Source organism: Pelodiscus sinensis, chromosome 2, assembly GCF_052426305.1.
Source record: "Pelodiscus sinensis isolate ZL-2025 chromosome 2, ASM5242630v1, whole genome shotgun sequence".
Classification (NCBI taxonomy): domain Eukaryota; kingdom Metazoa; phylum Chordata; order Testudines; family Trionychidae; genus Pelodiscus; species Pelodiscus sinensis.
This window is the reverse complement of record NC_143053.1, coordinates 216,586,287-216,610,471: the sequence shown is the minus strand read 5'-3', so window position 1 is coordinate 216,610,471 and position 24,185 is coordinate 216,586,287. Positions and strand designations below refer to the sequence as shown.

Genomic DNA, 24,185 nt, shown 5'->3' with positions numbered 1-24,185 from the left:
GAGGCAGGCCCTGTTATAGCTAGGACAGCCAAATTTGATATGCAGCTTCCTCTTGTCATAACTTGAAGGAAAGTCAGGATTTGGTTGTGCCAAGATAATGGGATGTGAGTGAAATTTCATTGTTTCTCATAAAATGGAAAAGGAGGGGTCTGGTACAAGGGACTTATACTGCAGAATGACCACAGGAGGGCTGAAAGGGCCAGAAATGGGGACCAGCACAGCTATAACACCATTGGGCCAGCAGGGGGAAGGGTTGCAAAAAGGACCGATTCTACTATATATTTCAGAAACATTGTCTGTTTGTGTGTCTGTCTGTCTCCCAGCATGCACTTCTCCTCTCACATGTCCGCTGAAGCTGCAGCAGCCATGAACAGGCATTTCTCACCAGGCCCTAAGCTGCTGCAACGAAAGAGGGCTAAGGTTGTTTTCTCTCCCTGGGGTAGCCAGCTTCTTCCTCTGCCCCACTGCAGAGCAATGATTTAAAGGAAGGAAAAACAAAACTTTTTTGAGTTGAGGACCCAAGAAACACCAGGTAAATCTTCTAGTATAAAAACAATAAAGTCCGTTTGATTAATCAGTTTTAGGTAAATTAATTACTTTATTGATTTCATATCTTACGGGCACTTGCAAGCAGGTAATGTATTTTTAGCATATTAAAAATACTTCTTTACCACTCCAGAAATCAAGAAAAAGAAGTAATTGACGTTTTGAATGTTTGTGGGGAAGGTTTTGGACTCAGCACATGTTGAAAAGATGTACAGAATTACAAACCAACTTCTAATAAGAGATTAACCTTTTAGTCTCTCAATTTATGGCACATTCAGAGCAATATTCTCAGAAACAAATATCACAATATTTCAGTTTGTTCATAAATAAAAATGATTTTTTGTTCATCTGCTATTAGAATTTTACTGACTGTGCATAGATTTTTAAAGCTTTCACTTTGTTGGTCAGATAATGCATGCCTGTCATTGTTAGTATTCTGATCAACTGTTCTATCATTTCAGCAGGAGTTAGAGCTTGGTTTTCACGTTTCCAACTCTCCAGTGCCTGAAGGATTTTCTCTTCCAATACAAGAGACCTAAACAGAAAAAAATGAAAATGCTACTGAACAGATGTTTGAGAAACTCAAAGGCTTAAATAAAAGTTTCTCAAAATGAACTATAGGTATATTATACCGTATATGCTATACAAAACATTTTGATAGTAATTAATACTTGATTATATCATTATCACAATTATTACATGACATAAAAATAGTAACAAAAACTAAATTACATTAAGAATAAGACTATTTTGTATTTGTAACTGACCTGTTATTTTCAAGTAATTTAATTTCAGCGTTATTACATTGAAGTTTCTGGCAGAAAAATTCAAAATTTTCAAAGGAAACATTCCCAGCAATTATCTTTAATATCTTCTGCAAAATTTTCCCTAAATATAAACAATTACAAGTGTTATACTTTATCAAATGAAACTGATATAATGTATCTAACATTCACCATTAATGTAACTATTTATCTTTTTTTTCAATTGTGGAATCTAGAAGACTCCAGTTACTGCAAAGACATACAGCAGTGAAACTTTGAGGGACCGAAATTTGGCAGTTTTTGGGTACAGCACAGGCACAGTATTGTGATCATGGCACAGAGCTGACAACTTGGCAGGGGAGGAGATGAAAAACACACAGCACTCTGATTAGGGAGGAGAAGAAGACTAAGATGTGTCTCATACAAAGAATGACTTAGAGCAGGATGAGGGATCTTTTCTGGGTCAGGGCTACTGACTCTCAGAAAAATCAGTCAGGGGCCACACATGTGTGAGGAGCAAAAACAACAACAAAAAAACCCTCACTGACATGGCTCCCAACTGAGGAGCAGGGGCGGGGAGACACTAACCTCACACAATTTGGGGAACCAGGGTTCTGCTAACACTACAGCCTTGCATGGGGGTGGGAGGGAACAGTGCCTAGGTACTCCTTCTTCTGGGGACCTGGGTATAATATGATGGATCATTGGAATAAATTGCTTAGAAACAGCTTCTTACAGCTCAAGACGGGGGGAGGGGGGAATCCTTCATCACTATAAGGCAATGTTTCTTAAACTGTGTTCTTTGGCACACTGATCTGCCGTGGAGAACAACAGAATTCAAAATGGCTGTCCTTAAAGGGGCAGGTGCCTTTTTTTTTTCTTTTTTTTTTGCGCTCAATAACTGTCCCCTGACCCTATTTTCCCCGATAATTTCCCCCTGGCCATTTTTCTTTCCTTTTTTTTTTTCAACAAAAAATCCTTGGTGTTCCTCATTAAAAAAATTAATGTTCGGTATTCCTCGGTCTTAAAAAGATTAAGAAACACTGCTATAAGACATATATAACCAGCCACAAAGAACACGTCAGCTGCCTCAAGCAATTCCCTCAAACATTCCAGCTTTACCTATGCTACAACCAGTACTACATCTTACACAGATGAGAGGTAATGAAAACCAGGACAGGGTCTTCCAGACCTAAAGGACCAGCTACATTCCCAGGTCAATTTATACCTTAGAACTTATCCAAAAGAGCATGCTGTGCCAATCCTTTAAAATCTAAAAGTTTATTAAAAGAAAGAAATGAAAGGTTGGGAGTAGAATTGCTCAAAGGAATTGCATTACATATACCAATGAGAAAGTTCCTGGTGCAGGCTCTTAGCAGAGATGGAATAAACTGCTATCTTAACAGAGTGTGGAGTGCCTCCTTTATTAGGATGGGCCAGCAGTCCTTCCGGGTCCTTTGTTCATAGCAAAGAGACTTCTGAAGTGAAGAGCTGGAGTGAAGACACAGATGGAAGAACTTCTGGAGCCCTTTTTATATCCTTGCCCGTGTGGAGGGAATACCATTGTTCTTGCTATGTGAAAGTACCTCCCAAGATGGAGATTGTCATATGAGTAAGTCACTTGTCTATGTCCTTTTTAAGCAAAGGGCCATAGGATACCTGCTTGACTGCAAAATTCTTCAGATGTTTATTGGCAACATTTAAGGTCCATTGCCAATCAAATACGGCTATTCACTCAGTAGCGAAACTTAATAATAGGTGGGCAATGCCTGTTGCTGTCTCCCAGAAGCAAGTACTTGAAATATCATTACATAGCCAACATTCATAACTTCACATACAAAAATCATACAGGCATATGAATAGCATAAACAGACTCAGCAAAGCATATGCTTTGAATAAACACCTCACTAGGCCCACTTTGCACACAATTTGGAGCAAACACAAAACAGTGGGTGTAATAATAATCTACATGTTCATATTAAATCCAATAATATCACACTGGAACTAATAGATTTTTAGGCCCTCTCTAGGATCTGGGGTAGGGCTAAAAGTGAGGGGTTCATTGTGTGGGAGGGTACTACCGGGGAGCAAGCTGGGTGTTGGGGTGTGGGGTCTAGGCAGAGGTAGGGTACAGGCGTGGTCTGGGGATGCAAGGTCTGGGCGGGAGGTAGGGTGCAGAAGCGGAGTGGGGTGCAGGGTCTGAGTGGCAGGAAGGGTGCAGAATGTGGTTGAGGGGTCTAGGAGGGAGGTAGGGTGCAGGAGGGGGAAGGGGATTGGGATGTTTACCTGGCGCAGCTCCCAGGGAGGGGCCTAGGTGACTTCTCACTGCCTTGCACTTGCAGGCACCTTCTCCCTGCTGCTCCCATTAGCTGCAATTCCCAGCCAATGAGAATGACTGGAGTGGAACCTGCAGACAAGTGCTTCCCTACACTGCTGTTCCCCCTGCCAGAGGGGAGGGGAACTGCAGCATGCAGAGACACTTCCCCCTCCCATCAGGGGTTGGCCATGTAGGGGCTTTAGTGCCACATTCCCACTGCTTCCCCTGCAGTGAGAAGTTGGCACTTGTGCTCCTGGCTATACTGAGGAGAGGGATGGCGAGGCTTGGAAACTCACTGTGAGGCTGGAGCACTAGCACCGGCTCATCCTGCTGTGGCGTGGGGGGAGATGACCCTTAGCGGGTCAGATCAAGGCAAGCCAGGGGCCAGATCCAGCCCACAGGCCATAGTTTCCCCATCCTGGACTTAGAGAAACATCCCTGACTTAGAGACACATAGCACCAAGACTGACCCTTCCTCCAGCGCCCCCCCCACCACGCTTGCAGGCTCTCCACAGGAAGGGGACAGGCTCCAGGTTTGGAGAAGGAGGACTGCTTACCATGTCTGGAGGCAGGCAGTATGGTGTAGCCCCAACCCTGCTGGCCACTCTCTTGGTGCTGCAGCTGCTCCAGTGGCTACTCTCAGTATCACATCCCTCCTCTCTGTACCCCTCTTTTTCACATTCCTCTTCTCTTTGCCCCCTCCCTTTGCATGGAAAACAGTCCCATTCCTGGCACTTCCCATTTCCTGGGCACAACCAAACCCTGACACTGGTTTAAGTTAAAGTATGAGGAAGCTGCATACCAAATTTGGTAGTCCTAGCTCTTACGATTTAGGAGTTCTTGAACAAACAGACACACAGATAGATAGATTCACAGACAGAGAATTGCACTCTAAAGTTTTTATAAAAATGTGTGTGAGAGAGATCTTTAATACTTGAATGGTATGTTTTCCAGGATATTACACTCTAATATTAACATATTACACTCTATTCTTAACATACCATCTCTTTCATCAGCACTCTCCAGGTAACGTACAATGGTATATAGTTGTTTTCCTTTACAGACTTCCTGTGGAGGTCTGATCAGAGGATTTTCATCAAAATTGATGTCCTTCAGTGACTGAAGATGATGGAGATCACTTGGCAAACATATTAACTGATTTCCTGACAAAATACAAATAGTTAATTATATTTGTATTCTATTAATCTAAAGAATTTCAATACATGAATACCAACTCAATTAAATCCCTTTAAAGTTATTATGTGTTGGTTCTGATAATAAATTCAGCCATGCACAGAGTCCCTTCCTCAGGATGTCTGCAAAATAGGGAATCTTTCCATTGGCATTAGTAGGCTTTGGACCAGGTTCACAGTACAGGAAAAACTACAAAGGTCCAGACACAAATAATATATCCGATGCCTGTAAAAGTTTGCACTAGAGTTGGATTCTTACAGAAGCCATCTGTAGCACTTATGGAAGAAGTGTGTCTTTAGTAGAGACTGAAGGAAGAGATGCAGATTAATTAGTAGAAGTGTAAGAAAAAGGAGATTGCTCTAATGGAAGATGAGGAGTGAAGACAAGTGTGAATAATATAAAGGATACAGGAAGTTTGAAATGAGGTATAGAGGGGAACAAAAATGAAAGCAGAAAAGCAAATAGGAGAGAAGTTGAGCAGGCCCTTGAGAGTGAAGTGAAGAAACTGAACTCAGCGTAGAAGGGTAGGGTGTGCCAGAGAAGAGACTTGAAGAGTAACATGTTCAGAGCAATGAAAGAGGGAAACTTTGAATTGGTTACTCCTGAGTTACATTTGGTGTAAGTAAAAGGAAAATTCTGATAATGCTAATCAAGGAACATTTCAATAACTTCCAACTCAGGACTTCTAGCAGCCCTTGCTGACTGTAAAGCACAGTGGATGGGCAGATAGTGAGGCACCACTTTCATTCCAAGTCAGTTAGGACACTTGGGTAGAGAACCTCAAAGCAAACTGCCACATTCCTTTACATTCCCACACTGCAGGAATGTTTTGTGTTGAACAGAAAGATAAATTGGGGTTGGCTTCTTTTCAAGTATATAATAATAAAAACTTATGTTATATCCTTTCAGAATATCTGAAATAGAATATTTCAGAAGTAGTAGAACACTAACTAAGGTTTTGCTTTAATAGAACTTAACTCTCAGCTGGACTGTCATCTGAAACAATAGTAAAGAATAAAATTGTGAAGCATGTAGAACAACATAATTTGTTGGACAAAAGTCAACATGGTTTCTGTAAAGGGAAATCCTGTTTTACTGATCTATTAGAGTTCTTTGAAGGGGTTATATCAAACATGCGGATAAAGGGGATCCAGTAGATATAGTATACTTGGATTTTCAGAAAGCCTTTGACAAGGTCCCTTACCAAAGGCTCTTGTGTAAATTACATGGCCATGGGATAAGAGGGAAGGTCCTTTCTTGGATTGAGAACTGGTTAAAAGACAAGAAACAAAGGGTAGGAATAAATGGTAAATTTTCAGATTGGAAAGGGGTAACTAGTGGTGTTCCCCCAAGGGTCAGTCCTGGGACCAATCCTTTTCAACTTATTCATAAAATGATCTGGAGAAAGGGGTAAGCAGTGAGGTACTAAACTTTGCAGATGATACAAAACTGTTTAGGATAGTCAAGACAGAAGCAGAGTGTGAGGGACTCCAAGAAGATCTCACCAAACTGAGTGATTGGGCAACAAAATGGCAAATGAAATTTAATGTGGATAAGTGTAAAGTAATGCATATCTGGAAAAATAACCCCAACTATACGTACAGTATGATGGGGGCTAATTTGGCTACGACAAATCAGGAAAGAGATCTTGGAGTTATCGTGGACAGTTCTCTGAGAACTTCCACGCAGTGTGCAGCGGCGGTCAAAAAGGCAAATAGGATGCTAGGAATTATTAGGAAAAGGATAGAAAATAAGACCCAGAATATTTTACTGCCCCTGTATAAAACTATGGTACGCCCACATCTTGAATACTGTGTACAGCTGTGGTCTCCTCACCTCAAAAAAGATATTTTGGCCTTGGAAAAGGTTCAGAAAAGGGCAACTAAAATGATTAGGGGTTTGGAACGGGTCCCATATGAGGAGAGGTTAAAGCGACTGGGACTTTTCAGTTTAGAAAAGAGGAGACTGAGGGGGGATATGATAGAGGTCTATAAAATCATGAGTGGTGCGGAGAGGGCCGATAAAGAAAAGTTATTTATTAGTTCCCTAAATAGAAGAACTAGAGGACACCAAATGACATTAATGGGGAGCAGGTTTAAAACTAATAAAAGAAAGTTCTTCTTCACACAGCGTGTAGTCAACCTGTGGAACTCCTTGCCAGAGGAGGCTGTGAAGGCTAGGACTATAATAGAGTTTAAAGAGAAGCTAGATAATTTCATGGAGGTTAGGTCCATAAAAGGCTACTAGCCAGGGGATAAAATGGTGTCCTTGGCCTCTGTTTGTCAGAGGCTGGAGAGAGATGGCAGGAGACAAATCGCTTGATTATTGTCTTCGGTCCACCCTCTCTGGGGCACCTGGTGCTGGCCACTGTCGGCAGACAGGATACTGGGCTAGAAGGACCTTTGGTCTGACCCAGTACGGCCGTTCTTATGTTCTTATGTTCTTATCTGATTTTAAGATAAAATGTCTTTTTATGAATGCGTCACACTAACAAAAATGACAAAATATTCTACATTTATGAACTGATAATTGTTTTATTTAAGGAAAATTTAATCTGAACACTGAACTATGAAACAAAAGAAAATAAATAAAAATTTAATTATGAAGATATGTGGATCCTGAATCTTTTTGAGTCCTCTCTTTGCTGCACTTGATGGTGGAGTTTCTCAAGAAATGCCTCAGTCTAATGACTGAGACATTTGCTCCCATTGCAAGTGTGAGCAAATATAACACAGAAGAACCAATAGTCCCATGTTATAATAAAAATTCAATTAAAGCATCAAAACAATAAGTTGCACATACAAGCAAACTAATAAAGAGTATCTGGCTGAATATCCTTAAATATTTTTCTAATAACTAGTTATTTAATTAATACTATTTTGTTATATTCTGGTTTCTCTTCAGATTGTATAAATCTTTCACCTTTTACATAGATTTATACAAAACTACCATGTTATTCTGATAGCTTTTATAAAAGTTAACCACAACAGCAAATAAAATAATGTCTATTATATAACAAGCAGCTTCTACAACTTATAAATATATTTGCACACCACAATAATACTCCTCAGAATCACCCCATATTCTAATCACACTATACATAATTTAGCCCACTCCCACACCAATCACAGAAAAAAAAGTTGTGTTTTACATACAGCATAGCCAGTAGGCTAAGAAAGCTAGACGTAATGAATCAAAGTGGAGGAACTAAGGATGGAATCCTCAAAGCAACTCAGGCACCTAAGTCCTTGTGTACAGCACCACTGTGATCCAAAAAACTCCTGCAGCCAAAACGTGTAGATGTCTAAACTCACTCAGTGCCTAACTTTCTGCTGTAAAAGTTCCCTTAGTGCCTGATTTTTAGACCCTGAAGCACATGTACTGCTCCCTCCCCCTAGGGCATGCAGATCCCTATTTACCACCTAAACTCTCAAGTCATTCACAAAGGCTACGTCTACCCTTGCAAGGTTTTTGGACAAAAATGACAGTTTTTGCACAAAAACCAGCAAAGCGTCCACACCTCAAATGCGCTTTTGCGTAGGTAAATCAGCAGTAAAACGGTAGAACAGTGGTTTACCTACTTTTGTCGGTGTAGATAAACCTCTGTCTACGAGACATAACTCCCTTTTGCACTACAGCTATTGCACCAAAAGGCAAGTGTGGACGCTCCAGAGGAAAAAAAGCACCTGTGTTCTGATGGCCATTCTGTTAATGGCAATCAGAGCTTTCTTGCACAAGAGCGTCCATGCAGTCAGGCTGCTCTCTCACGCAAAAGCACATCACTTTTTCAATGCACTTTGAGGTGTGGAGGTGTTTTTGCGCAAGAAGTTTTTGCTTAAGAACTCTTCCACAAAAGACTTCTTCCACCAAAACCTTGCAGTGTAGACATAGCCAAACTGTGGAATGACAGGCATTTGGCCACTTAAGTTGCATGAGGCACCTAATCTGGTAGGCACCCTCTGAGGACTCTCACCGAATGAGGACCCATTCAAAATCCATCTAGAAGGGGTGGTGGTGCCCATTTTATAAATGGTCCTGCAGCAGAGGGTTGCACTCACAAAAACTCATGATACCAACTACATTGTTTGTTATTTTCTAAGGGTATGTCTACACTACCGTTATTTCGAAATATCTTATTTTGAAATAGTTAATTTGAAATAAGTTATTTCGAAATAATGTGTCTACACACAAAATGCATTTCGAAATAGTATTTTGCTATTTTGAAATAGCACGTCCACACTGATTGGGATGCTGAATCACATTTAAGGGCAGCTGAAACCAGTTCCAGTAGGGCATCAGGTCAGTAGTTGCTTTGTGTGGCCGCTGCCTGAGGCTGTCTGAGGCTTGTGCTTAAAGGGACCCCCCCTGGACAGCCAGTTCTCAGCTTTCCCTGCTTGCTTGCCTACCTCGCTGAGGGACAGCAAAGCATTTTTCTCTCTGCCTGCTTTGGTTGCCCTGACTCAGAACATCACAGCACTTGGCATCATGGAGCCAGAGCCTCCCCTGGGCACTCTGGTGCTCATTTTGGATGCATTGCTACAAGCCTGGCTCCAATTGTTGGAGACTGCCTGGCATCATCTGCTGCAGTCCAACCCCCAGGCCCTTTTCCCGACCCACCTGGGGACCAGGGAGGAGAAGCAGCAGCACCCAGTCGCCAGTGTGCCCCACCGCATCTGGCGTCTGGACACCAACAACGACTGGTGGGACCACATCGTTCTGGAGTGCTGGGGAGACCAACAATGGACCCAGAACTTCAGGATGAAGGACACCTTCCTCGAGCTCTGTGAGTGGCTCACCCCTGCTCTGCGGCGACGGGACACGCACACGAGGCCTGCCATTCCCCTCCATAAGCGTGTGGCCATTGCCCTCTGGAAGCTCTCCACAGCGGATAGCTACCGATCCGTGGCGAACCAGTTCGGCATGGGGAGATCCACCGTCGGAGCAGTGCTCATGCAGGTATGGCAATCTCTGGCCACTGTGCTGGGGGGGGGGGGGTGCAAGGAGGGGATGGGCTGCCCTAGGGAAAAGAGGGGGAGTGGTGGAAGTCCCCTCCCTGGGAGGGTTTGGTCTGTCCCAGCGGCACTACACACTGCCCGTGGCGGCCAGGATTGCGGGGGGGGGAGGGTTGCTCCTGGGATTGGGGGCGTGAGGCAGTGGCGGGGAAGGAGCACCCTCAGCCACCCTGGCACCCCAGTGACTCTCGGTTTTGTGTGTCCCTGTGCAGGTGGTCAAGTCCACCAATAGAGTGCTGCTTCGCAGAGTCATCCGCCTCCCCAACTTGGATATGGTGATCAAGGGGTTTGGCACCCTGGGCTTCCCCAACTGCGGGGGGGGGGGCAATCAACTGGACACACATCCCCATCCGTGCCCCGGACCACCAGGCCTCCCTCTACATCAACCAGAAGGGATACTTCTTGGTCATCCTGCAGGCCGTGTCTGACCACCATGGCCAGTTCTTGGACATAAACGTGGGCTGGTCCGGCAAAGCACACAACGTGCGGGTGCACTGCAACTCCTCCATGTGCCAGAGGCTGCACGCCGGGACTTTCTTTCCTGACCACCACATCAGGGTCGGGGACATGGACATGCCTGTGTGCCTAATGGGGGATGCAGCTTACCCACTACAAGCCTGGCTCATGAAGCCCTATACGGGACACCTCAACCCCTCCTGACAGGCCTTTAATCCCAATCTCGGCAGGGCCCGCATTGCGGTAGAGGGTGCCTTCGGCTGGCTGATGGCCCGATTTTGATGCCTCCTCACCCGCCTGGAGCTCTCTGAGTGGAATATTCTGCACATGGTGACAGCATGTTGTGTGCTACATAATTTGTGTGAGCAGAAGGGGGAAGCTTTCCTGTCAGCCTGGATGGCAGAGGCCGACCACTTGGCTGGCCTCTACACGCACTCCCACATGGCTGCCAGCAGGGAGGCCCATCGGGGGGCTGTCCATATCCGGGAGGCCCTGCAGGAGAGCTTCAACCCGGAGGAGGACTAAAGTCTCCCTGGTGTGCCCCACTGGGGGCTTGTGCCTCATTTCATGCTCACATCCTTCCACTTTCCTCTCCCAAACCCCCTTCCTGATACACAATAAAAACATGTGTGTTGCCAAAAACAAACTCTCTTTATTGACCATAACTGGGGTGAGGGAGGAATGAAGGTGGGAGAGAGGAGGGGAAACCCGGGAGGAGGGAGCTGGTAGGGGGAGGCAAGGGGAGGAGAAGCTCAGGGTTGAGGATCTTGCTGATCCACCTGTCTCCCAGTACTTCAGGTGCGGGGGGCCTCAGCATCCCCAGGTGGTGAGTGGGTACGCAGGGTGGGGTGCGTGGGGGGGGGGGAGGAAGAAGCAGGAGGGGGAGCAGGAGTGGGAGGAGGAGTGATAGCTGGGGCAGTCGCAGGGCTAGAGTGGCAGGAGGCAGCAGTCTCTGCACAAGGGTCTGCAGGTGGTCACGGATAGCATGCCCCTGGTCAAGAAGCTCCCGCAAGCTCTCCCACCGTAGCTGCAGGTCTTCCTGCACCCAGTGCTCCTGGCAGCAGACCTGCCTTCGCAGGAGCTCCTGGTGCTGCCGCTAGTACTCCTCCTGGTTCCGGGTCAGCCTGCTGAAGGCCCGGGTGCAGGAAGATGTTCTGGGCGGTGTGGTGCACCCTGCACTCGCAGCTGCTACATTTGTGGAGAAACACGAGAAGTGGTCAGTTCTCCCTGGGGACACAGTGGGTAGAGCCCAGCTCCCCTCTGCACAGCGAGGATGGCAGGTGTCTGAACCGTCATGTCCTGCTATCCCTGGAGCGTGAGCTGGCCCCTGTGCTGTATATAGTGTGTGTGTGGGGAGGGGGTAAGGGAGATGTGCCCTGCCTCTGCATAGAGGGGGCTTGTGGAGGGAGGGCATCGTGCAGTGTTCCTCCCCGGGGTCAGGAGCATGTCATGTGTCATCATACATACATGCATGTGGGTAACAGGCCAGGACCCCTGGGTGGCAGCCAGCCGGGGCCACATGCCCAGGGTGGCATGCCACATGCATAGGTTGCTGTGTGCTCCGTGGTCAGCAAGGCCCATGGGCGCAGTCTCTGGTTTCCCTCTTCTTCTCACCCCCCCCCCCCCGCCCTGCATAAGGAGACAATGATGTCACTCACATGTCGAGGCCTCCCCAGCCTCGGATGACTCCGGGAACAGGCTTGCTGGGATGGCTCAGGGGTCCTTCATGCAGGGCATGCTCCCTCCAGGCTCCTGCAGCTCCTGGACGTCCTACTCCTGGGTGTCACGGGCAGGGTCCTCTGCCCCAGGGTTGATGACCACCTGGGTAATACAGAATGTCTGACCCCCCAGGATGTAGTCCAGGGCATCGTAATAGGGACAAGAGTCCAGGTCAGCCCCTGGTTGGGAGCTGCCCCCTGAGGCCCTGGCATAGGCCTGCGGCAGCTCCTTGATTTTCATGTGCACCTGCTCCTGGGTGTGCATGTGGCCTTTAGTGGCTAGGCTGCCAGCCATCTGCCTGTAGACAGCCACGTTCCTGTGTCTAGTGTGGAGATCGTGGACATTGGAGTCCTCCCCCCAAACCTCAATGAGGTCCACTTTTTGTGGCCCTTGCAGGCACCTGGGAGCTGCCGGCCTGCTCCTGGAGAGCGGTGAAGGGCTGGGTACCACTGGTTTGCTGGCTTATGCTGGGCCAGATGCACAGACTGCTGGCTCTGTGCTGGCAGGCTTGCAGCTGACACAGGCACTGTGGCCAGAGTCTACCATTTTAAGGGCTCCGGGGCTGGTGGAGGGAGCAGAAGAGTTTTCCTGGTTGTGCCCAGAGTGGCCACCAGGGCACCCTGGGAAGGGCTAGAGGCCCCCTATTTTGAAATAAGCATCTACACAGCGCTTATTTCGATTTAGCTATTTTGAATTTGGCATTATTCCTCATGGAATGAGGTATACCAAATTCAAAATAAGCGCTCTGCTATTTCGAATTTATTTCAAAATCGTGGTTTGGCTGTGTAGACGCTAGGAAACTTAATTCGAAATAATGGCTGTTATTTTGAATTAACTTTGATATGTAGATATACCCTAAGGTACTGCAGGACCATTTGTTATTTTTTTAAGTTTTGTTCAGTTAGGGTATGTCTACACTTCATTCCTCTCTCTCTCTCGAGGAATGCAAATGCAGACACCCGAAATTGCAAATGAAGTGGGGATTTAAATATCCCACACTTCATTTGCATAATCACGTTATGGCGCTATTGCGAAATAACGCTATTTTGAGAGAAAAAATGGGGTTATTTTGAGATAAAACCCTTTCCTCAAAATAACTCTTACTCCTCTTTGAGTGTCCTCCGCATTTTGTGTAGCTTTTTCCGATTCTTTTGTCAGAAGAGGCTTTTCCGACATTTGGCCCCCTTCACATCAGAATGTTAAAGCAACTCTCCTGAGAGGAGGGAGAAACCTATTCAGATCCTTTCTAGTTTCTCCCGTATGGCAGAGAGAGTGGAATTGAACTGGATCTCCCTCATCCCAGGTGAGTACTACAGCCACTGGTCTTAAAAGTTATAAAGTGGGCCACTGACATGCTCTCAGAGCTGGCACTAGTCATAAGCAGACTAAACAAGTACCAAGGGGCCAACACACTTCCGGGGAGCCCCTATTAATTAATATGTGTTGGGAGGAATATTTCTGTTTAGGGCCCCCAAAGGGCTATCATTGCTTTCCTAGCTACGAAGTGGAGTGAGGCAGACACTGAACTTCAGTTATTCCCACAATACTGTGAGTACCACAGATGCCTGACTCCAGGAAAATGGTTCCAACTGTGGATCACATATGTTTCTGCCTGCAGATTGGATTTAGACACCTCAGTCTGAGAGAGGGGTGGGTGTTAGCACACACACCTTTTTTTGGCATCTCCCATTGGCTAGGTTAGGCAGCAACCTGCCTGGAGTGTTCACTTAGCGGATTGTATTATCATGTGCCTATCTCTCCCCATTCATTATATAGGATGTTAGGTGACTAACAGGGGCCACTCCAGTCTCCTCCAGGTGAGGGGCCTGAGGTTGGCTAGCAAGTGTTAGGGAAAATGGCACTCTTGGTGAACTTGTATTTTAGTACTCCTCTATATCCCTGGCCCCTGCAGGATCCCTGGGCTCCTTATCCCCTCATCATCTTCAGGCCTCAATACCTCCCTCTACTGTTTACTTTGTATTGAAAAAGGTGCCAGGGTTCAGCGATTGCATAAATTAAGCACTGACAGGGCAGTCTCATAGCAATGACTGCCAGACACAACATGTAGGAGTGCATAAGCGTCACATGCACGCACCCCCAGAGGGGAGGGACATGCCAGCAGCTGGTGGGAGAACTAGTGAGGTGAGATCGGAGGGCCAGTGACATTCACTGACAGCACTGCAGCAGGGAAAGTACAGCAAAGCTTGCTGCACTTTCCCTGCTGCAGCACTGGCTGTGACTGCAGGGGGCAGCAGCACCGGTCCCTGAAAGTCCAGCCAACAGCCAGTGGGGAGACTAGTGGGGCTGGAGGGCCAGCGCTGGCAGTAAGAGTCCATGCCCCCTCCCCACACACTCATCAGCAGTATCACGGCCAGGAAAGCAAGGCAGCTCTAACTCACACTGCTCTAGTCCCACGTTGCTCTGCAGGAGGGTTGGGACAGCCCCTACACTCACTGGACGCAGCCAGAGGAAGAGGCAGGGTGGGGCAGAGCAGGGGCAAGAAGGGACAGGGAAAAGGCAGAGCAAGGGCGGGAGAGGAGGGGCTGGAGGCAGACGTGGGTTGTTCTGGCCCTTGTCCAGGCTGAAGGGGGCACATGGTGGGTGCTCCCATAGAGTTGCCCTCACCAATCACCTCTGGTGGCTTCTGCCAGGTGCCCAGTTCTGAAGACAACACCACTGCCAGCAGCAGTGCAGAAGTAAGGCTTGCATACTATATGGTGTATTATCACCCTTACTTCTGTTCTGCTGCTGCAGCTTGTGGTGCCTGGCACTCTACCTGTAGCTCAAGGTGGGCTTTGCCAGGTCACATGGGGGCTGCATCCTGTCACAGCCCTAAGCCCTTCTACAACCTTTGGCCACTCCTGGCTCACCGGGTTGCCATTTCAGACTTTAGGAGTGGGGGACAATGTTAACTGTGATTCCAGGGGCTACTAAAGCACCTTAAAACTCTAGGGTTTTTTGTATATAATAATTTCGGAATTAGCTGATGGGGCACTGTATCTAATTCCTATATAAAGACAGAAAAAAATACATACAAACACCATTTAAGTCTTTAGAACATTCAGGAGATAATAAAGCAAGATAGTGTCAAATCTTGAGGTTTCAGTTCAGGAGCTTTAACACAGATATCAGAAATACAAGTTTGATGCTTTGTATACTATCTTTAGTAGAGATAAATAAAACAAAATCTGCTTATTTTCTCTGACACACTCTACTTACATTTGTGCAGGCACAGTTTTCATTAGCTTCAGCTTTCCTAGGGTTTTAGGTTGTACCACAGATCACATTACAGTAGCTAGTTTTTAGGTGATACATTTTATGGAAAACTTCAGAGAAGGCCCACCACTAAATGAGCCTATTACAATAATCTCACCAGGTGCAGATGGAAAGGACTGATTTTGTCAACATCTGCTAACTGAGCAACAAGGAGCAGCCTAGATTCTAATACTTTCTTGACATCTTAAATGACTGTTTCTTGGAGCAGCTGGTCTGGAACATGCAAGAGGAGAGGCAATTTTTTATTTAGTCCTAAGTGGAGCACAGGATTTTGTCCAAGAGGTAAATATAATTGGACCACTTAGATATAGTGATCATAATGTAATAAAATGTAGCATCTGTGTGGTGGGAAAAACACCTCAGTAACCCCACATTGTGACATTTAATTTCAGAAAGGGGAATGTTTAACTAACCTCCTAAAAAATGAGGAGGTTACTTAAACAGAAATTAAAAGATTCAATGCCAAAAATTAAATCCCTGCAAGCTCCATGGAGACTTTTCAAAGACACCATAATAGAGGCCCAACTTAAATGTATACCCCAAATTAAAAAAAAAGTAAGAGAACCAAAAAAGTGCCACCATATCTTAACAACCAAGTAAAAAAAGCAGCAAGAGATAAAAAAGCTTTGTTTAAAAAGTGGAAGTTAAATCCCAATGAGGAAAATAGAAAGGAGAATAATCGCTATCAAATTAAGTATAATAATATAATAAGGAAAGCCAAAAAGGAGTTTGAAGAACAGCTATCCAAAAACTCAAAAAGCAATAGCAAAATGTTTTAAGAACATCAGAAGCAGAAAGACTGCTAAGTGACCAGTTGGGCCACCGGACGATTAAGATGAAAAAGGAGCACTCAAAGATAATAAGATCATTGTGGAGAAACCAAATTAATTCTTTGTTTTGGTCTTCACGGCTGAGGATGTTAGGGAGATTCCCAAACCTTAGCCATTCTTTTTAGATGACAAATCTGAGGACCTATCCCAGATTGAAGTGTCATTAGAGGAGGTTCTGGAACAATTTGATAAACTTAACAGTAACAAGTCACCAGGACCAGATGGCATTCACCCAAGAGTTCTGAAAGAACTTAAATGTGAAATTGTGAAATTAATTGTGAAATGTGAAATTAATTGTGATTTGTAACCTATCCTTTAAATCAGCTTCTCTACCTAATGACTAGAAGATAGCGAATGTGTCACCAATATTTAAAAAGGGCTCTAGAAGTGATCCAATTACAAACCGGTAAGTGTAACATCAGTATCAAGCAAATTAGTTGAAACTATTGTTAAGAATAGAATCATCAGATACATAGATGAACATAATTTTGGGGGGAAAAGTCAACATGGATTCTGTTAAGGAAAATCATGTCTTACTAATCTGCTAGGGTATGTCTACACTACAGTACTAATTCGAACTAACTTAATTCGAATTAGTTAATTCGAACTAAGCTAATTCGAACTAGTGCATCTAGACCTAAAAACTAGTTCGAATTAGCATTTTGCTAATTCGAACTAGAATGTCCACATTGAGTGGACCCTGAACCAAGGTTAAGGCTGGCCAGAAGCAGTGCCGGCAGGGCATCAGATTAGGGCTTAGAGCGTGGAGCTGTCGTCTCAGGCTAGCTGAGGGCTGTGCTTAAAGGGACTCGACCCCCACCCCAGACAGACAGTTCTCAGGGGTTCCCCGCTCGCTTGTCTAACTCCATGAGGGACAGCAAAGCAGTCCTGGCTTGAAGTGCCCTGAATGCCCACACTCGGCACATCACAGCACTCAGCAATCAGCCTGGCTGCACTTGCCATCAAAGTAGGAATAAGAGATCCTCCGGAAAAGGGCTTTATTCCGGAGGATCACGCCAGTCTCGACGCTTTTTTTCCGGCTTTTCCCCAAGCCAGAAAAAAAGCGGTGGACATGTTTATTTAAATCCGCGGGGGATATTTAAATCCCCCACGGATTTCCCTATCCTGACTTACCTGTTTGCATCCCTTTTCCGGAAATTGTGGCCAGTGTAGATGTAGCCTCCTTTTTTACTTTTAGGAGGAGATCACTAGCATCTGAGTATCTGTGCTAGACACAAGCTCAGAACTTGACTGACTATAAATTAGGAAATCTGAGGACTCTGGCCACCGCCATCAATGCCCCCTTACTATCTCAGTCAGTGTTTCCATGAATAGAAGACAGTGGGCAGGTCAATAATTAGTGAGACTGACAACTTTAGAAGGTGACTTCTTGAGATGAGATCTTAAAATAGTTGCTATTAGCACTTGCCTTCAAGGGAAATGCTGAGAATTTCAATCAACAACAGAAGCAATGCTTCCCAAACAGCCAAGAGGTCCTATCCGTTGCTTCCAGAAACTCAGTCCTGAATCCACAAAAGGATTGTTAGATGTTGTGACACTAAACTTTTAGGTGTCAAGAAAATCATAGGAACAACATTGTTATCTATAAAGCCTAAATTAGGCAGAGCAAGGACTTTAACTGGCAGTCTCCCACAGCTCAGGTTGAATTCCATAACCACTAGATTAAAAGGAAAGCCTTCTTTATCTCTCAGCTATTTTGTGTAGAAGAACTAGTCACCTTTGAGCATCCTTACCATCTCAGGCCCTGCACCTAACTTGAGGAGAAGTTAATCCCTCAAGTCATGGATTGCCTGGGTGTTGGGCAAGAGAAAGGTGTTCCAGATGCATAGACTAAAGTGTAGGGACATAAGACATTTTACTGCAAAAATATATGTGCCCATGAAGATGAGTGGGCACATATATCAGATCACAGATCACAAGAACAAATGAGTCTCGAGTAAACATTTTTCCCCACAAAATATTATACTCTCAGTATAAAAGCAGACAGCTCAGTTTATAAAGTAATATTATCCACCATGTAATAGGAATTCCTCCCACCAAGAAAAAAAAGTCAGCTGTAAATGACTGAGAGATCCTATAATATGAAGACACAAAATATACTGTAGCATACATGAAGAATGGGAAGCTGTATTTTCCTCTGTCTTTCAACCTGTTCATTTAACTAGTATATTTATAGATTTCACTGGCTCAATATGTTTTTGCATGCCTTTTTACTATGGGATAGGGCACCTGATACATACCACTCAGATTAAGTTGCTGTAGATCACTCAGTGATGAAACAGATTTGGGAAGCTTACTAATGTAATTATTATTTGCAGTTAAGATGACCAAGTGTTTCAGTTCTCCTATCCCTTCTGGAATTTCTTTTAATGCATTGTGCGATATATCCAGCTCTCTGAGGCAAGTCAGTTTAGGCAGGTCCTCTGGAAGTTTAGTTAACTGGGAAATAGATAAAATAATTACTACATTTACTCATTTATTTGGTAAATGACAATATTTTCTTGCATAAAAAGCTGAAAAAGTAATTTTTCCTACTTATAAAAATATATTCTGTAACTCAATTCCACCAATAAAAATTCATAGTCTTCCATTCTGATGGATATTGATTTGTTTTCCAATAAGAATTCTGATGATATGCATAGAATCTGCAGCAGAATTTTCTCTACATACAAGAAAAAATATTTCTATCAATAATTATAACAATTATATTATGGTATCGCGTCTGCATTGTTGGAACTAACTGCATGCAAGGGGGATTCCTGTGATTAACAATTTGGTTAATAAATGTAACTAGAGAAGTGATTTTGAAGAAACTAACAATCACATTTTTTCTCCTTTGTTTTGCAGTCAGTATGAAAGGAAACATTTACTTCTCTTCTTTGCTATTCTTTCTACAACAGTCAAAGGGGCACTCAAATAGAATGAGTTTTCCTTTTCTTTTTTCTTTGGCACAGCTAATTGCTCTCAGTAAAGTACAGTGAATCATATTACCATACTAATTGAAGATGGAACAGATCTGTTAGATCTCTAAGTCCATTTACCCTGCAAGTGAAGGACAGAAGTCATATACACACTTCTACAAAAGAAAGGAGAGCCTTGTAAAAATCAGATTTTGAAATGCTGGCTCAGCAAGTTTTTGTTGCAAGAAAGTTTAAAATATCCAATATTCTTTTATGAGTAAGCTCCAGCAGCCTTTCAGCAGATAATTATTTAAGTTTATAAATGACTTATGAGAAGGATGGGCTTGCTTCAGAAATAATTGTAGTGTTTGTTTCAATTTTTATTGGTGGTATTATTACAGTGCTCACTTTTCTCCATGACAACTTCTCTTCTATTATTTTATTCTGGAGAGGAGGTAGACAGATTTTTAGTGGCAAATTTCTTTGTTCTGCTCTTAGCACAAAATAAATAAGCAGTCCAGGAAATTAGATTTTAGAAGTCTGAAGCAATTTTCTCTATTTTAAGTAAAATATTCCGTGTAACTATCTGTCCTGATGTGAGACTGCAGTGATAATGTGGTTGTCAAAATCCTATGTCAGTACACAGAATAGAAATTGTAAGGTTTTGTTCCTTTGAGATAGAATTTCCTGGAGGTGGGATGATTTGCATATTGATCATTTTGCTTGTCAATATTCATCAGGATAGGAGACTCATTGGTCCACACTGCAGGTACAGCCCAAGCAGAATATAATTAGACTATTGCTGATCAAGCTGATTTTTTTTATTAAAGTGAAAAACCCAGAAATTCCTAAGTTCCAAAAATGTGAGGTCAGAATCAGACCTAATCTTTCTAATTAAATTTCATTGAAAATCCCCTTTTTCCACAAGATCCTTATGTCTGTCTCAGAGAGGCATAAGGATATTGCGGAAAAAGGGGTTTTGCGCAAAATGGCCACGGCCACACTGCCTGTTTTTGTGTAAAAACCTCTTGCACAAAAACGGAATGAAAGAGAGTATGCAAATGAAGCGAAGGAAAATGCTAATCTGTGCTTGATTTGCATTGCCTCTTGCGGCAAAAGTCATAGTGTAGACAAAGCCTAACTGTTTCTGTTTTTATTAACTGTAGGTGCATTACAACACTTTCAGCCCCTAAAAGAAATTCTACTATAGTACACTTCCAATAATCTGGCACCTTTGGGACCTAGGTGGTGTCGGATTATGGGATATGCCAGAGTACCAGGAAGTATTATAAGGGGCCATACTCCCAACCCAATCCCCCATCCCCACCTCTTATGCTCGGGTCCCGGAGCCGCTGGTACAGCCACGTGTCTCCCTCCAGGTGCTGGGGCACGTGCGCTGAGTGGCCAGCTTTTCAATGAGCTGGCCGGGACGCCGTGCGCAACCCAATCCCCCTCCGCTTCCCTTCCCTTCCCTTCCCCAGAGCCAACCCTCCCTTCCCTGCTGTCACCCAATCCCTCTTTCTCCCCCAACCTTATATTCGGGTCCCGAAGCAGCTGCCTGTGCTTGGTGGCTGGCTGCTAGCATGTGCAGGCTGGATGCAGTGTGCGCTGGGGACCGTGAGCGGAACAGCGCGGGTCATGAGCGTGCATGCAGCTCACAGTGGCACAGCTGTGAGAGCAGCTGACCTGAGAAGTCCCGGGTTCCAGTTGATGCCGGACTATCAGGAGTGCCAGACAACTGAATGCCGGACTGTTGGAGTTTTACTGTATTAATTTTTCAGCACTGCAATTTGTATGACAACTAAGATTTTTTTTCCTAAAGAAAACAATGTTCTCTTACCTTCAACCCATTTATTTGGCACAACTTGAGTTTCTCCAGTGATGAAAGATGACATATTTCAGAGGGAAAAGATAATAACTGATTGTTTGATAAATTTAAATCTTTGATCACTTGCAGATTACAAATATCTGAGGGAATGCTCTGCATTTGATTATCTGAAAGATCAAGTGTCTGTAAACACCTTAAAGCACACAGTTCTCTGGGAAATGAGACAAATTTGTTGTGGTATAATAGAAGTACCTGGAGAAACTTCATATTAGATACTTTTGGGGGGACGCTAATTATTTCATTTTCACTTAAATCCAAGTAAATTAGTTTTGTAAGTCTGCACAAGTGTTCAGAAAAAGAGGACAATTTATTTCTACTTAATTCTAGATGCTCCAAGTTTTCAATAAAAGAAATGTCAGGTACTATTTCTGAAATATAGTTTCCACTGAGGTTTAAGATTTTAAGAGCAACCAGTGCACACAATCCAACTGGAAACTGAGAAAGTTTGTTATTGCTCAAGTCGACTTTAGTTATCTGCATGCAATTTTTAATTTCAACAGGAATGCACGTTAATGCATTTCCAGAAGCTTCTATAATGGAGAGGTCTTGAATATGCGATATCTGTTCATTTAGGTTATCCATTTGATTTCTACTTATGCAAAGTTCCCTTAAATGTTTAAGTCTGTGCATCCTACTAGGAAGTTGTGTTATCTGATTGCCATGAAGAACAAGACATTCCAGCATTGTGCAATTGCAAAGATTCTCTGTAATGTTTCTGAATAAATTGTTGGCAAGACTAAGAACTCTAAGTTCTTGCAAATTTTCAACTTTGTCTGAAAGAACTTCCAGCTTGTTATCATCCAGCCTGAGTTTTTGTAGTTTTCCCAGTTGAAAAAGCTGCACAGGCAGGAATATAATTTTGTTGTGATTCATTGAAAGGGCTTGTAGTCTCCTGAGCTTTTTAATGTCCTTAGGTAAACTCTGAATCAGGTTCCTCGAAATGCTGAGTTTGATTAGGTTTGGAAGATAACAGAGAACTTTTGGGAATATTAAGAGGTGATTGAAATCAAGGTTGAGTACATTCAATTTTTTCATGCAAACCATGGTTTCTGGCAGTGTTTTTAGATTATTCGCAGCAAGATCTAAAATTTCTAAGGTTTCAAGGCCTTCCAAATCAGCTGGCAATTCATCAATTTTATTATGACTGACAAAAAGCTGCTTAATATTTTCAAGATTTGATAACTCTTTAGGAAGACATGCTAACTGGTTGTGACTGATGTTCAAAACTCTCAGTTTCTGAAGAAGAGAAATTTCAGGTGGCAATGCTATCAATCCATTGCCTTCAATGGACAATATTTCCAGGCTTGTCAGATTACCTAGATTTTTATGTAAAGTTTTGATTTCATTGTTGTTTAAATGCAAATATTTTACAGTTTGTATTTCAAAAACTTCTTGAGGGATTTCCCTTAGTCCTTTAGCATTTAGTTTAACCATAAATTCATCAGATTTTACCTCAAGTAATATATTTGTTAATACCTTTTCAGTTATTTCAGGATTCTCTACTGATTGCAACTGATCTCTTTTGGCATCTCCTTCAACGTCTTCTTGAAAGATTTGATTTACTTCTTCAGCATTTAGGTCAGTTATGATTTCATCTTCCCTTGTTTTCTGTAGCACACTTGTTGATAATTTTTGAAACGCTTCAAGATTTTCTAATGAGTGTAATGTTTCTTTTTCCACATCTCTTTCCAAAATCTTTGGAGGGATTTCCATCAGCCCTTCAACATTTAGTTCAGTTGGGAATTCAGCACTCTTTTTTTCAGGCAATACACTTGTTGAAGATACTTCAGCTAGTTCAAAGTTTTCCATTGACTGTAATGTGTCTCTTTTGGTATTTGTTTCAAAAACTTCTTGGGGGAGTTCCATCATTTCATCATCCATATGATCAGCTGTGTTTTCATCATCTTCTTTTTCATGTGACTTACTCGTAGGTAATTCTTCAATCTTTTGAGGACTCTCCAATGATTGTAAAATATCTTTACTAGTGTCTCCTTCAGTAACTTCATGTGGAATTTCATTCAGTCCTTCAGTATTTAGGCCAACTAGGAGTTCATCTTTCTTTTCAAGAGACCTTGTCGATGATTTTCCAGCTATTTCAAGATTCTCTGTTGATTGTAATGAATCTTTCCTAGCATTGCTTTCAGAAACCTCTTGAGGAATTTTGTACAGTCTGTCAGTATTTAGGTCAGCTGTGACTTCATCTTCCTCCTTTTCCTTCCTGATAGTTGATTCATTTTCAGACATTGTGGGATGGATGTTCATTAGTTCCTTTCCTGTATCTTTTCAGAAACCGAAAAAATAAGTGTAGAAACTATATGACACAACATGCTGCTTAACATTAGAAGATAGAACTAATGAGTATAACAGTTTCATAATAATCCTGTTTGTGGATTTATGGATTTATATGCCTAACTTCATGAGAGAAGCTAAGGATGCACCTCTATTGTCACATCACCCATTGGTGTTTAGGAGATGCCCAGCCTAGAATGCTGGCTTTTGTGGATTGCTGTCTAAAGTGCATTCTCTCCCCTTCTGTATAGATAGGAACCTAGGTACCTAACTCAGGCATTGTGTATTGCATGCTGTTCCTGTGATTTCCTAGGCACATAAACATAAGGGCTGTGTCTACATTAGCACCCCTTTCCGGAAAAGGGATGCTAATGAGACACTTCGGAATTGCAAATGCCGCAGGGGATTTAAATATCCCCCACGGCATTTGCATGAACATGGCTGCCGCTTTTTTCCGGCTCGGGGTTTTGCCGGAGAAAAGCGCCAGTCTAGACAGGATCTTGTGGAAAATAAGCCCTTTTCCTGAAGATCCCTTATTCCTACTTTCAAGGGCTTATTTTCCGCAAGATCCCGTCTAGACTGGCGCTTTTCTCCGGCAAACCCTGAGCCGGAAAAAAGCAGCAGCCATGTTCATGCAAATGCCGCGGGGGATATTTAAATCCCCTGCGGCATTTGCAATTCCGAAGTGTCTCATTAGCATCCCTTTTCCGGAAAGGGATGCCAATGGAGACACAGCCAAGGTGTTGCAATACTCAGCATTAAGAATGTTAAGGGCTAGTCGACTAGTTCACTAGTAGATTCCCCTCCCCCCTGCTGCCACTATCAGATAGAGGCAGCAAAGAGGAGATAGAGGCAGCAAAGAGAAGGAAGATGATTGCAGGCTCTATGCGGTGCTGCCCTTTTGAAATGCAGCTAGGGACTCCCCAGCTGATCCTGGGTTCCAGCATTTCAAATCATGCAGAGCCTGGGGTCA

At 43.6% G+C, this 24,185-nt stretch overlaps 1 protein-coding gene across 2 annotated transcripts; it reads right to left on the bottom strand.

Annotated features, from left to right (window-relative positions):
* Nucleotides 1-576: 576 nt before the first annotated feature.
* On the bottom strand, nucleotides 577-23,208 carry LRRD1 (leucine rich repeats and death domain containing 1). Of its 2 annotated transcripts, XM_075922385.2 has the most exons (5): nucleotides 20,876-23,208; nucleotides 18,376-18,574; nucleotides 4,629-4,790; nucleotides 1,314-1,434; nucleotides 577-1,081 (listed from the first exon to the last, which is right to left on the bottom strand). In XM_075922385.2, the coding sequence occupies exons 1-5, from the start codon at nucleotides 23,183-23,185 to the stop codon at nucleotides 901-903; spliced, it is 2,973 nt and encodes a 990-aa protein (XP_075778500.2). In that variant the 5' UTR covers nucleotides 23,186-23,208; the 3' UTR covers nucleotides 577-900. The 2 variants fall into 2 exon arrangements, 1 of the variants encoding a protein (XP_075778500.2); XR_012902051.2 differs by lacking the exons at nucleotides 577-1,081; nucleotides 1,314-1,434; nucleotides 4,629-4,790 and adding an exon at nucleotides 10,967-11,477 and having other exon boundaries at nucleotides 11,948-18,574.
* Nucleotides 23,209-24,185: the final 977 nt, after the last annotated feature.